This window comes from Mastigoproctus giganteus, chromosome 4, assembly GCF_048544385.1.
Source record: "Mastigoproctus giganteus isolate SK-2022 chromosome 4, ASM4854438v1, whole genome shotgun sequence".
Taxonomy (NCBI): Eukaryota; Metazoa; Arthropoda; class Arachnida; order Uropygi; family Thelyphonidae; genus Mastigoproctus; species Mastigoproctus giganteus.
The window spans coordinates 60,106,120-60,120,673 of NC_143578.1; the positions used below are offsets into that span (position 1 = coordinate 60,106,120).

Sequence of the window (14,554 nt, forward strand, 5' to 3'; positions counted from 1 at the left end):
TCCCTTCCATCATCAAACTAGTGTATGCATTTGAGTATTGGCCCTTCAAATTGGCTTTCTATGGGCTCAAGCTACCACTCCAGCTCTGTAACACAGCTATGGACAATGTTGTTAATATTCTGAGGCTCCCATGGCTTATTGAAGAGTAGGTGACTCCTGATAACAGTTAACCTCTGGCTGGCCTTGACTTTTCTCTCCCCCCCCCACTTGTGGGATACCTGTTCCTGGAAGATCCCAGTGTCTCATCTTTGGTCAGCTCTGCTGCAGTTGTTTCCTTTCCATGCACACCATCTATCAAACCAATTTCTTCTACAGTAGATGCTTTCTCATGCCCAGGATCTGGATGTCAATCTGAAGAAATCTGCTCAGATAGAAAATACTCCGTGAGTTGGCCAAGACCACCAGTCTTCCGCGATGGCCCAGTAACCCATATCCTCAGCTGAGATCCTTCCCGGATCTGAGCCTGATTTGAAAGCACTACTTACCTGATTAATTCAGGCACATCTTACTGTTTTCCTGTAAATATTTGGATGTGTATGCTTTGACAGCTGTACTGTAATGTCCACCTTTTTATAAGTTAATTTAATTGTATTTTTACTTATAATTTAATTTTATTTATGTAGATTTCTTAGCAAGTGTTTTTTTTTACAGGATTTTCCCATATTTATTGTTAACCCCTAGCCAAAGTGCTCTGATGGACTATTAGAACAAGCAGTGTATGTTTATATCATTTCCTACACACTTTGATAAAGTTACTTCTTTTAACATTGGCCCAAGAAGAATTGTGCCAATTGATAACCACTCTTATCTTCTACACTTCAGCCATCCCTTTATCCACAGCAGTCTTTTATATGGAACAGTATCAAAAGCTTTTCTGAATCTAAGTATATGATGTCAGAATTATTTTTTGCATCCTGTGCCTGTTGTTATTGAGAATACATTCATACATATCCAGACCACAGTGACCTCCAATGAATCCAAGGATTCTCTCATAATTATGGCTAAAGGTTTGCTTACCTCTTTTATTATTTCTCTTAATATAATTGGATAGATCCCATCTACCCCGGGTGCCTTATTTACTTTTAGTTTCAATTTCTCTCCCATGTTTCTTCAGTTATCACAAAATCATTCAGCTCTGTTAGAATTTATTTTACTTCTGGTAAAATAAATTTATGTATTAAAATAAAATTAATGTATATGCAAAATCTATTAATTTTTTCAGAAATCTGAGCAGATTCATCAGTAGTTACTATACCATTCATATGTAGTGGGCCAATGTGATCTGTCTTTTTCTTTCAGTCTTTGCCAGAGACTTCTCATGATCTGCTTAGCTAGCCTAAATTCTTTTGTGACTTGATTGTAGACTAGTTTATACCTACTATAGGCACCTGTATCACCTGATAATTTATATGCATCCATACATTTTTCTTCTTTGCCATGAATCTCATTAGTTCATCTTACATCCATTTTGGTCTAAGCCTTGAATAGTATCGCTTAGTTGGTATGAAAAGCCTAGTAGCTTCTATGATTACATCCCCGAATGCTTCCCATTTAGAATTTGCTGTAGATAACTTCATCAGATGTTCCCACTGCATAGAATTTAAAAACTGTCTGTGACCTTTACAAAAGTGTAGTTACATCTTTAAGTAAATCCCACACCAAACACTGTAATCACTGCCATCTGGTGAGTCTTTTACCTGAAGATTCTTAATGTGAAGGGTTGCTATTGATAATCAGATTAAGAGTAGTGCTTTCTCTCAACTTTCGAACATGCTAATGTAGAAAACAGTCATGCAATAAGTCTACAAAAGTCTTGCTGCTGTGAAAGTGACCAACTCAAGGTCCTGTCAATGTCTCTAAAGTTAAAGTACCCCATTATAAGAAATTCTGATTTACTGTCCCACTCTATATGACCTTACAGTTGTTCATTATACTCATCACAGTTTAGGCCTATAACACACTCCTACTCTTTTTTTTTTCCCCCTAGCACTTATGTCAGGCCAAACTGACGCAACATTGCATTGGCCACTTGTATTCACTGGATGCACCACTTGAGGTTTTGTGCATTTCTTAATTAAGAGCATAACATCTCTCTCTCTCTCTCTCTCTCTCTCTCTCTCTCTCTCTCTCTCTCTCTCTCTCTCTCTCCCCCTCCCCTGTCTTTTTCTGGGCACATTGTACTCTCTATTTTCAAATTTTGGATCCTTATCTGAGTGACATCATGTCTCTGATATTGCCTTAATGTCTGTATTTGATGATTAGACCAGTACTTTAATTTCATCAAATTCATTTACTGACTTGCACCACAAAATAACTTTCTTGTCTTCACTTCTGGAAGTTGCTGATGTGTTCTGAGATCTTCAGTTCAAGTTGAATTGGTCCAAAAGTAAAATAAGAAAAAAAGACCTGTTTAAGTGTACTTGCACTAAAGAATTATCCCAAAAAAATTCACAATTTTTTTTATTTTTTTTTTGGGACAATTTTTGGTAATTTTTTGATATATTCTAATTAGTGTGCAGTTATATATTGTAAATTTAATCTGACATATTTTTAAAAGAATAGTTATTTTTGTATCAATTATATAATTTTTTACTTTAATAATTGTAGAGGTTGGTGGGAATCTGACAAATATCTCTCGTACTTAATTGTTGGTTAAATGCTAATGGCTGAAACTCTTACTACCTTCCTAAAAATATAGTACAACTTTTATTTCAGCAGTTTTAGAAGTCAACAATTATTGTTTACTGGCAATTATGCTTGCTGTGGTAATTAAACTTTGGAATCATGAAATCCCCAGCACCTTGGAAATCCATGTATTAATAGATTTCCAATCATTCATTGCCATTGATTTTAGTGCGTTTCACCTTCCAGGTTGAGAAACCTTACTCTGCACAAGCACATTACAAATATTGCTCTGTCTGCATAAAAAATAATAATAATAATAAATAAATAAAAATACACTGGGTTCTCTTTCACAGCATTTGTTTTCTTCTGAGCAGTGACTGTATAAATCTCAAATTTGCTTATCATGGTTTATTGTTCCTATATCTTTGGTGGTGTCACCAAAACTTTTATTCAAAGAAGGCCAATCAGGTTCATCAGTGCCAATATTAAACTCTCTCCACTCTCTGTTGTAGACAATCAGTTTCTGCTGCATTCCCTTTCTATAGATACTGTATTTCCTGCGACACTGTTTTTCCAGATTGACATATGCAGTTCTACCACTCTCTTTCTAACCAGTCTAAACCTGTCAACTCCAAACTCTGAGAACTAACTTTTCTCTTCCTCATTTTGCCCATCTAGTATTGTTCTTAGTAAGAAAATTTCATACATATTTCCTGAAAATTACAATCTGCAGAAATTCAAATTTAATGTCAACAGTATCTTTCCTCTTCTCAACCTTCAACCCAATACATGGTACCAAAGCACTCTAGGATCTTTTACAGGGGTTATCATTAAAAAAAAAAAAAATGAAAGATAAAGAAAAAAGTGACAAATAGAAGTCTGACAATTTTTATACATAACTCATTTATTTTGTTATATAATTATTGTTTTATTAGAAATATTTTTAAAACATTTCTAGGGTTACTGTTCCATTCAACAAAAAATATAACACATTTATTTTAGACTACTATTATAAAAATAAGTAAATAAAGGTACCCTAAAAAAAGACTAATTTTTGGGTGGGGGATAAAAATTTAAATGGGCCTGAAGTGTAATTCAGTGTATACATTACCTGACTTGTTTAAACAGTACTCCAGGTATCTTGTTCTAAACAGTTAACCAGTCTCCCTTTTTAATCAAAAATTACACTTATTATTCCAGTTGCAAACCTTTTTTCAGTGCATTCCATTTAGGAAAGCTTCTGTTTCTTAGTTGATAAATGTTTAAAGATGGTCTGCAAATATAACTAGTGAGAGTTATCTGTAAAAAATCTTCTTGGAGCATTTTCAGTTTCTGGCTTTTTTAGAATGTACAACACTATTAAAACATATCTTTATTATGAACAGTTATATATCAGAGGGTGTCTAAATCCACACTTTGTTTTCTCTATGTTTTCATATTACAAAAGGCTGGTTTAAAAACATCACAGTTTCCTTAAAGGTGAAATGATGATATTCTTCTAATTTGGAAACAGGAATTTCCATATGCTGCCTGCACCCTTCAAACAAATTTCAGAGATTTATTAAAAGCAATATTGATTACAACATAAGTTGACACTTTGTTTAGATATGTAACAATGTATATATCTGCTTGTTGGCAGATTTGAATTATTAGTAACTGAGGGGATATTTTCAAGGGTTTTTCGGGTGGTAGCAGCCTAGTTAATTCCTGTAGAAAACTAATTTTTCACCTTACTGAACAAAATTCACCTTTAGAACCAGAGCCATGCCAAGGGCAAGGCGAACAAGGCTCTTGCCTCAGGTTAAAAGCTTGAAAGGGGTGCCAAAAGAAAGATTAAATAATTTTTGAAATGGATGATGCATAAATAAATCTGTTATATATTTATAATAAATACTGTTTATGAGAATAAAGTTATTTATTTATTTATTTTTTTTTGTCATCCTTTTATTTTTATTAAAACATGTACCAGAAATGTATTTTAAATAAGTCATATTTTTTAATTAATTATTATTATTTTTTTAAATATTTTAGGGGAGGGCACAATTTTTCATTCTTGCCTCAGGTAGTAAAATGGCTCTGCATGGTCCTGTTTAGAACACATATAATAAGATTATAAACTACAGTTATGACCATGATACACAAGTTGCATAGTGGTCTTAGTCTGTTTATTGCTTATAACAGTGATCAAATAGCTAGCATTATACTATAGAGTAAAGGTCAAGCTGGCATATTAACATATAATAGATAAGTTATTTATTATAAGTGCACTATTCCAGTAACACACTAGATGAGCTTGCCTCAGCACAGCTATAAGAATGAAAGACTTGCATAATGTATACAGAATCCAAACAAGTTTAGCGTATCAAAAATTAGGCAGACGATATAATTACATGTGAAAGAAATTATCTGTATTAGCTATGAAAATTAAAATATAGAGCAGGGGTGGCCAACTTAATTTGTGATGAGATCTACTTTTTTTCTTCAAAATGTGCTGCGATCTACCATCTCAAGAATTTCATTGCACATGGTTAAAAAGTTAATCAACACATATTGAAAAACGTCTTTAAATTTAAATAAAATTCAGAATTCTCATTTTAAATTCATACATATTTAAATTTTTAATTTATGTGAAGTTTGTGTCTTCATGTCATCTGCTAAGCTTTCAAAACCGGGATATACTGTGATAAGGCGAACTGTAAAGAACCTTCTGTATGCAAGTCCTTAAGAATAGAGTGATTCTCCGTCTTTTTTTTTTTTTTTTTTTTTTTTTTTTTTTCCAAATAAGAAAAGACATTCACACAGATATATGGAACCAAAACAGGAATTTAAAAGTTCACTACATTTTTTTACATTTGGGTGCTTTTCTCGGCAAACATATTTCCAGTTCTTTTTCTGATGATCTTGCTTTTAGGAAGATATCGTTTCGCAATGTAATAATTTCATTTTCAACTAATATTTTCTCCATGTAAAAAATCTCAGCTTTTTTTTTTTTTTTTCCCCTTCAATTTGTTTCATATCTAAGTCAACATTAAATGGATAAGAAATATATTGAACAATGTCTTCAATTGTTTCAGTCATCCACAGCTTCCTCAATTTTAGAAACGTATTTCTTACTATTAAATTCAAAAACAGGATATTTTTGCAAATGAACTTGCATATTTGCAAAATGATGGAATTTTTTTTTTTTTTTGAGATCCTTAGCCATTGCCAAAAATTGATATTTGTATGCAGAAATACTAATAATCATGCCACCCACATTTTTATTTTTTCCTTGTAATTCCAAATTCAGATCACTTAATTTACTGGTAAAATCTGCCAAAAAAGCCACACAACCACTCTGTATCTTGTAGTTGCTGATAATCATCTCCCTTTGATTAACAATTTTTTAAAATTTCGAAATTTGCTGAAATTAAAATTTCAGCAAATTTCGAAATCTCTGTAGAAACTTACTCCGACTCAACCACCTCACATTTGTGTGTAATATCAGATCCAGTTCATTTTCATTGAGTTGCATTTTGAACAGTCTCCTTTGAAGAGATTGTCACCTGATGGAATTCACGATTTTGAAAGCTATGTCCATAACACTTAGAATTTAATCTTTTGTTGGCTAACACTTGTTGGTGGATGATACAGTGGTAACTCAAATCTGGGAATTCACCATCCTTTTGCCACAATTATTTGTTATTATTATTTGTTTCATTATTTTTATTATTTTATATTATAATTTTATAATATAAAATATAATTGTTATATTATTTTATATTAAATAATATTATTTATCATTATTTTTCATTGCAGAGATATTTCCTGAGACACTGTTTTTCCAGATTGGCATACGAAGTTCTACCACTCTTTCTAACCATTCTAAACCTTTTAGGCTAATTCTGGCATTTATCACAGGGGAAAAGTTTTCCCCTATGATAAATGCCAAACAAAAAATTAATCTGTTGTAATTCATAGTATATTTAAAAGAAAACAGAAAATACTGTATAACTAGTTACAGAATATTGGTGGGCAAAGGGGTATACAGGAGGGTTTGAAATCATTTGCAATTTAAAAAATAATAATAATAAATAAAAATAAAAAGCATCTTTTATATGACATAGTAGCAGTAGAAATTTAAAACCAGGTTAGTTTGAGATAATTGAATGGGCTGGGATATTTCTGAGGTTATTTGAAGAAATATTCAGTTGATGCTATAAAGCTGGACTTTCTAGTAGATTTTTGTGTGAAAATTGCACCCAACTCACGAACTAACATCAAGAAATCAAAGGTTTTTCTAACTAGCAATTGTACAGAATTTGTCGAGAATTCACTTTGGTGAAAGAACTGCATGCATAAAGCAGTAACTAGTTTAATCGGTGATATCAAGTTACTTAGATTGAAAGTGCAAATTTCTGCTAAATGTTGGATTAATAGTCAATAACAGCTTGACTAAAATGGAAAACTACATGCAAATTAGGTTAGCAAACTAAATAAAATGGAGATTGTTGAGGGGAGAAAGAGTGCTCTTAACAGGAAAGAGCTTCAGTTTTTGCAAATTGCAGCATCTGGAGACTAGGTACCTATGAGAAGATCTGATTGAGGTGTTTCAGGCCTTAAATGGATTGAGCAAGCATGAGTGCTGATGAAATCTTCATCTTACTCAGACAAGACACACGAGGGGGCATAAATTCAAATTGAGGAAGAATGGTTGCAGATTGGATGTGTGGAAATTTGCTTTTAGCCCGAGGGTGGTTGATTGTTGAAACAAACTTCCATTTGGTATAGTGGAGATGGATAGTTTGAATACATTCAAGGAAAAACTAGATATGGAAAATGTTGGTCTCTTTTTTTTTTTTTTGGCTGATACTATATAAGCTGGTTTTCTTGCATCATTTGCCACTACTACTAATAATAATAAGTCTTCTAAAGTAAAAAGACCATTATTATAATAATATTATTTATTAAGATTATTACACTTACAGCATTAAGTAGCTGTTAGAATGTGGGAAAAAATGAAATATATTCAATAGCTGCCATTGTGAAACTCTGTTCAATTGCAACTAGTCCAATTAAGAAATATTGTAGCATTCTAACAAAACTGTTAATATAGCAGTTTTTGGTATTTATTTTTAAAACTTTTTTTTTTTTTGCTAATAGAATATAGACAACTTTGTCTTATTTTTAGGTCAACTTGAATTAAGGTGGGTTCAATAGAAACTAATCAGAATGCAACATAAGAACATATTGCATCATTCCATGCCATATGGGATGTTACAGTATGCTCTTATGCTGCTCCACCCACAGGATATTTGTGGTGTGGGAAGGACTGAAGTCATGTTTGAGGTAAGTGATCAACTGCATGACCTGTAGAAGGACAAATTATAGCATATCATAAGATTTTACTGCCTCCAAACGGGATTAGAATCGTACTGTTATTCAGTGTTTGGGTGGTGTTATTTGGCAGAAATTATGGGTATTAGATTCAAATCATTCAAACTAGACTTTTACTGTCATATATAAGTTGCTGTCTGCAGGCAGAGATTTATTTTCAGGGTAAATGGACCAACAGTCAAATTGGGGATATGCTGCAGCTTAGCTCATCATGTGTCCATTAGGCTCACTCATTCAAAGATGGAGGATTTTTTAAAGGCCTCTTTGGTTGAGCCTATAGTTAGCTGATTTCTTACAGAGAGAATAGTTTCCCCACAAGTTATTTCAGGTTTTATCCCAGAAATGCAAATTGGACTGTGAACTCTTATGTTCACAGTGCAATTTACATGCTTGTTTACATGGTCTTTATTATATATTGTCTGTACACAGATAATATACAGTAAAGACCATGTAAACAAGCATACCATAATTGCTCAAGTGTGATCAAAGTAGTTGATGTCAAAAACTCCAAAAACATCTAATCATTAAGTGCATTTTCCTTTACTTATTCTGGAAGGAGTGGAAGTGACCACATGTGAAATCTTTGCGGCATTTGATAACACTATGATAAAAACAAATTAATTTCCATACCAGGTTGTGGCTATTGGTAAAATGTATTGTCATCAAGTTGAGTGAGAACTGAACATTTATTGATCCTGTTTGTACTGGGAAAACATCTCTGCATTTTGAACGAATGCATTCTGAATTGAAAAAATAAACTTGTGGAACACTCCATTCATAAGTTGAGGAATTCTGTAGTAGAAAAGAAAAAGTTTTCTTTTTTTATACCTTGCAAGTTAATTCTGTAGTAGAAAAGAAAAAGTTTTCTTTTTTTATACCTTGCAAGTTTAAAAAAGAAAACTTTTTTAAACTTGCAAAGAACATCCTTCACCTTCATAGCAAGTTGCTATGCTATTGCACTGCTTTAGATGAACTGAGTGAGTGTAATAAAATATAACAACTGTTTAATATAAACCAGAATAAATTTTCAGTCACTAAAAAAATTTAACTACAGTTTTGTTTTTTAAGTCTTCTCGAAATTTTGCTAGTTCCATGAACTTGAAACTTGTTGGAAGGATGAATAACTGAACAGTTACTGTATACAAATTTAAAAAAGTGAAACTGGAGATGAATTTTTATTTGAATCCAGTATTTGTTAGGAAAGTTTTACACAGATTAAAATTAGTTTTTTCTTATAAGTTATTTGAATTAAATGGCAAAGAAAATATATCATGATTATTCACAGAAAATATATCATGATTTTGATATATTTTCTGTGAAAATTAACATACAGGGTTGGTTGTCTAAATAATTTTTCATTTAATTCAGTACTAAATATTCTTTGCTATATTTTTATGTTTAATAAGATTTCTTTTGATCTTATATAGATAGTTTTAAACTCTTTCAGGTAATGTCTATCTTTGCATTTGCAACAACAGCAGGTTTTGAGGCAGCTTCGACTTTCGAAGTAAAATGTCAGTCGGTGAAAATAGATGTACAGTATAAATATGCGTATCCCTTTAAGTAAGTGATGTATTCCTTTTTATAGAAACGTCTAGTAAATTTAATAAATCAATAATCAGGCTCTTTTTAAATTTTAATTCTGTTATATAAATGTCTATATGCCTGACTGTGTTTGGGCAGGGTGTTAAAGAGCAATTATGCAAAAAAAGCACCAACTGGAGCCTTTGTTGTGGCAGGATTAAACTTCAGGCTGTCATATGACAACATTAGCAGTGAATGTGTTAGTAGACTATAATTATTGCCTACTAATGGAAACTTTAAAGGTTCCTAGTTATAAACAAGTCAAGAATGTTGCTTCCCCTTATGACAACTTTAAAATATTGAAACATAAATTTATTATTATTGTTAGTTATGGCCTCCAAAAGTATGCTCATAACCATGTGTATTATGTTTGCAGAAGTGTGATTGCATATTGTGCATGCTGAAAAACCTGGAATAAGTTATGGAGGAACTCTGTTCCCTCCACCTCAAATTGGCTAACTATGGCCTCGATTGAAGAGGACTTCAGGAAATCCCCAGCCATTGGCAGAAATTGAACCCAGTTCTGCCCAAACAAGTGGCAGATGCCAATGTATCATGCCAACTAAATCCAACCAAATAAAAGACTTAATACAGATCTGGCTTTAGGTGGATAGCTCTTGAACTGTCCAAAAAGCATTTCACACTTTCCTTTAAAATTAATGATAGCTAATTAATACGTCTCATGTTGCTGCAGTAAATTACACATCATTATGAAATGTAATAAATTACATTTTAAAGTTCTTTGCTTTGTTTATTTATTTGTTTTTTTCTGTTCAATTACATAGTACTGATTTATGCAAAATCTATACATTTCATGATGTAAAGTTGTTTCTAATGCACCGTGCCAGCTTATATGAATGGCTGTCACAGCAGTGTTACATCACTCAACAAATTTAAAATAACCTAATTTTTTGCAAACAGATCTCTTAAAAAAAATAATTGTAAATAGTAATAAGGCAACATACGCTGAAAAGACTGCCAAGAAATGTCCTATTGGGACTAAACTGAAATGACTATGCCACCATGAGAGTCGTTTACACCCATCACCTGCTATTTACTGAGTTTGGAAAAACTGCAAAGAAAACTCAATCAGCTGCCACTCCCATATTGGTACCTCCTTGTGCTCCAGCATTACAAAAATAGAGCGGTAAAGTGACAACACAGAAAATTCAACCACAAATGGTAGTATAAGACATGGAAGTCGAAAGCAAGGAGGTATCTGAAAAAACAGTCTAGACTTCTTTGTGGGGGAAGAAATGGACACAGGACAGCATCCATATGTTCCCAAAGAAGCTAAATCCATGACTGAAAAAATTAAGTCTCTAGCACTTTGGAAGCCAACTGATGGATCCCCCTAACCCAAGAAATGGCTAAATTCCTACAGTGGAATTGCCGTGGATTGAGCTGAAATGCAGGAGACATCAAGGCACTTCTACAAAAGCATGAACCAACCTGTTGAATGATTCCATCGTGCATAATGTCGCGATTATTTGTAAGAAGAGAATTATGGATGGCCCTGTTCCTGGAGGAGTCACTACCCTCATGGACATCCAGATCCCATTTCAGCTTTTGCAACTTACAACCAGCATAGAGGCTATAGCAATTTGCTTTACAGTTGGGTTTTTATTAACAGTTTGGCCTATTTATTTGCCACCTGGAACTGATGTCCTTTGTTATGCAGCTGCCTCCCCTTTCTTAATTCTTCAGGATTTTAATCAACATAACAGCATATGATCATTGGTAATGACCTCTCTGTTCTAAATGTGAGAACAAAAATGTTCCACATGCCAAATGTACATACTCTTCCATTGATCTTTCTAACTGTATCCCATTCTCTCCTCCCTTTACTTACCTAGAAGGTGGAGGAAAACCCATATGGAAGTGATCACTTCCATGTGATAACCTGCTTAAATAGTGGGAGACAATGTCTTCCTTTTAGGTTACAGTGGTAGAATATTGATCAGGTTGACTGGAATGCCTTTCGACATCTGGCAAATTTTAACATCACTACAGTCAGGAGCTTATTAATGATGCAGTCATGTACATCACAGAAAGTATTGTCCATTCAGCTGCAATTGCAATTACAAAAACATCCACCTAGTTTCCACCATTATCTAAACCATGGTGAAATTCAGAATGTACAGCAGCAAAATACGCACAAAAAAACTCTGGGGAACGTTAGCATTGGTAAATGCAAGAAAGCAAGCTTATACAGCATCACCAAACCGATGACACTTCCCATTTCATCTATTCGTTCCCTCCAATAGTTTGTCTTGTTCTCTTTTGAATTTATTTAAACTATTAAATTCCACAACAGATGGAAGTTTGTTCCAACAATCAACCACCCGTTGGCCAAAGGCAAACTTCCGCACATTTATTCTGTAACCGTTCTTCCTTAATTTGAATTTGTGGCGCCCCCCCCATGTGTGTGGTTTGAGCAAGAGAAAGAATCCCGTCAGCATTAAGCTTGCTCAAGCCATTCAAAGCCTTAAATACCACAGTCAGATCACCTCGCAGGTACCCAGTCTCCAGACACTGCAATTTGCCGAACTGAAGCCTTTCGTGATAAGAGCACCCTTTCTTCCGCTCACCAATCTTGTTGCCCTTCTCTGTACTTGTTCCAGCAACCCCACATCCTTCCTAAAATGATGCCTCCAGACCTGTATGCAGTAATCAAGATGTAGCCTTATACAGTGGAATAATCACCTCCTTATCGTTGCTAGCAAAATTCCTGTATATCATTGGCAAGACCCCATGAGCTGTCCTAGCAGCCTGTCTGCATGCCGCCTACATAGCCAGGTGGGCAGGAGCAGCAGTGCGTAGCACATGCGTCTTGATTAGACCGGGGTTGGTTCGAGCCCGTGAGCCACCAAATATGGAGGATGCAGAAAGGTCAGGGAATGACCGCCGCATATCCCTGGAGCAATATGGCCTTAATTGCTAATGCTCCTAAAAACCAAACAACAACCTGTCTGCATTGCTCAGAGAATATAGTACCACACAACTGGTACATTACTGTGGGGTTACTGCTACCCATACGCAGTACTTTGCATTTATCAGTGTTAAACATCAGTTGCCATTTCTCAGCCTATCTTCCCAACTTTTCTAGATCCCATTGCAATAGCAATGCTGTCATTACTGTCATTGAACACCCTACCAACCTTTGTATCATCTGTAAACTTGGACATTAAGCCTGATATGCCTTCATCAATATCATTGATAAATATAGAGAACAACAGTGAACCCAGTGCTAAACCTTGAGGGACTCCAGTGGTAATCAATGAAGAGCAATGTTCATTGATTACCACTCTGTCCTCTCCCACTCAGTCATCCCTTTATCCATAGCAGCAACTTGCCCTTAATGGCACACTTCTCCAATTTGTATAGAAGTATTATGTGCAGCAGTATCAAAAGCTTTCCTGAAATCCAAGTACAGTCGATTCTGGTTATTTGGGACACATCGGGACTACTGCATTTTGGCCTGATTAAGCAGCTGCCCCAATTATCCGAAGTTTCACGTAAATAGTTAAAAATACAATGGACAAAATGCAGTGGGCCAATTGTAAAGCGGGGCACTTTACAATTGATTCACTGTACAATCAAATCACATTACGATGGACTCATCATAGTAAAGTACCATTCACTATACGATGTGTAGTAAGTGCTTGTCATTGTGATCACATTTGTGAATTGAATTTTAATTCTATTAAACAGCGATTCTAATTAGCAAAAATAGGAGGAATATTATCCACAGGCCATAAAAGTAAAGGTATATTAAGCACAAATTTACCCTTTATTACCTTACCAATTAAAAAATTAAATGATACGTGAAAATCGGAAGAATATACGTGATAATCGCAATAATTAATACTTACTGTAATATGTACTACTAACTAGTTGACATTTCTGTTCGCTGACATTTGTGGGTGGGGGTTAAAATTTAAAACAGTAAAAAGATAAGCAAACAATTAGAAAGAACATGACACACACAAATTGCAAGTAACACGATACGTGCAAGTGAGAACAGAGTAACAAGTTATGAAGCTTTAAAAATAGGAATGAAGAGAAGATTCTGAAAATTAATTTTTTTTATGATTGATGATTCCATGGAAGTGTAAACAAATTTCACCATAATAACCCACAGAATTCCAGCTGTTGGTATTATCACAAATTCAATAAGATCGAGTTTACTATCCATTTATAACAGAAAAGCCCAATAAACAGGTGACTGCTAATTGTTTTATGGTTGTGACCTCCAGAAATCCGACTGAACCACGTGGTATGGTCGCAGACAATCGTAGGATAATCTCTAGTGCTGCGGTCTCCTGCCCCGATAAAATGGCATGTTGTCCCAATTAAGTGAAGTAAACCCTGGCTATTTTCTCGATTGGGTTCTGTTTTTTAAGATTTGCCCCAATTAGCCGGTGGCCCAAATAACTGGAATCCACTGTGTAAGATATCAAAATTATTTTCTGCATTCAGTTTCTTTGTTACCATATCATAGTAACCAATCTAATTGGTCAAACAAGATTTCCTTTAACAAACCTGTGCTGTGTTTGAAGTATAATTGCAGCCTTATCTAGGTTATCCTGCACTAATTCTTTAACAGTGACTCCATTATTTTCCCTGGAACACAATTTAACCAAACAGGTCTGTAATTACTTGTCACCCTTTGATTCCTTTGTGAATTGGGAATACATATATACATCTCCAGTCTGTGGGAACCTACCCTGAATCCAAGGATGCTCTCATAATTATGGGGCTTACTTCCTTTGCTGCTTCCCTTAATTTAACTGGATAGATTCCATCCACCCCAGGTGCCTTTCTTATATTTAACTTGAACAATTTCTCTTCCACTTTCCTCTGGGTTAAAATCATTTAGCTCCCTGTTAGAGCTTGATAAACTTCTGGCATCTACTTCCCTAAAGAATTCCTCATGTGTAAATGTAGATGCAAAATACTCATTCGG

The 14,554-nt window shown here is 34.3% G+C and overlaps 1 protein-coding gene across 4 annotated transcripts in view; it reads left to right on the forward strand.

The window, feature by feature from the left end:
• LOC150086761 (synaptophysin-like) overlaps positions 1-14,554 on the forward strand; it is a 103,172-nt gene that overhangs the window by 45,033 nt on the left and 43,585 nt on the right. For all 4 annotated transcript variants that reach the window (XM_090372742.1, XM_090372738.1, XM_090372739.1 and 1 more), the window contains exon 3: positions 9,449-9,564. In XM_090372742.1, coding sequence (XP_090228868.1) covers positions 9,449-9,564 — 116 coding nt within the window. The remainder of the gene's footprint in view (positions 1-9,448; positions 9,565-14,554) is intronic.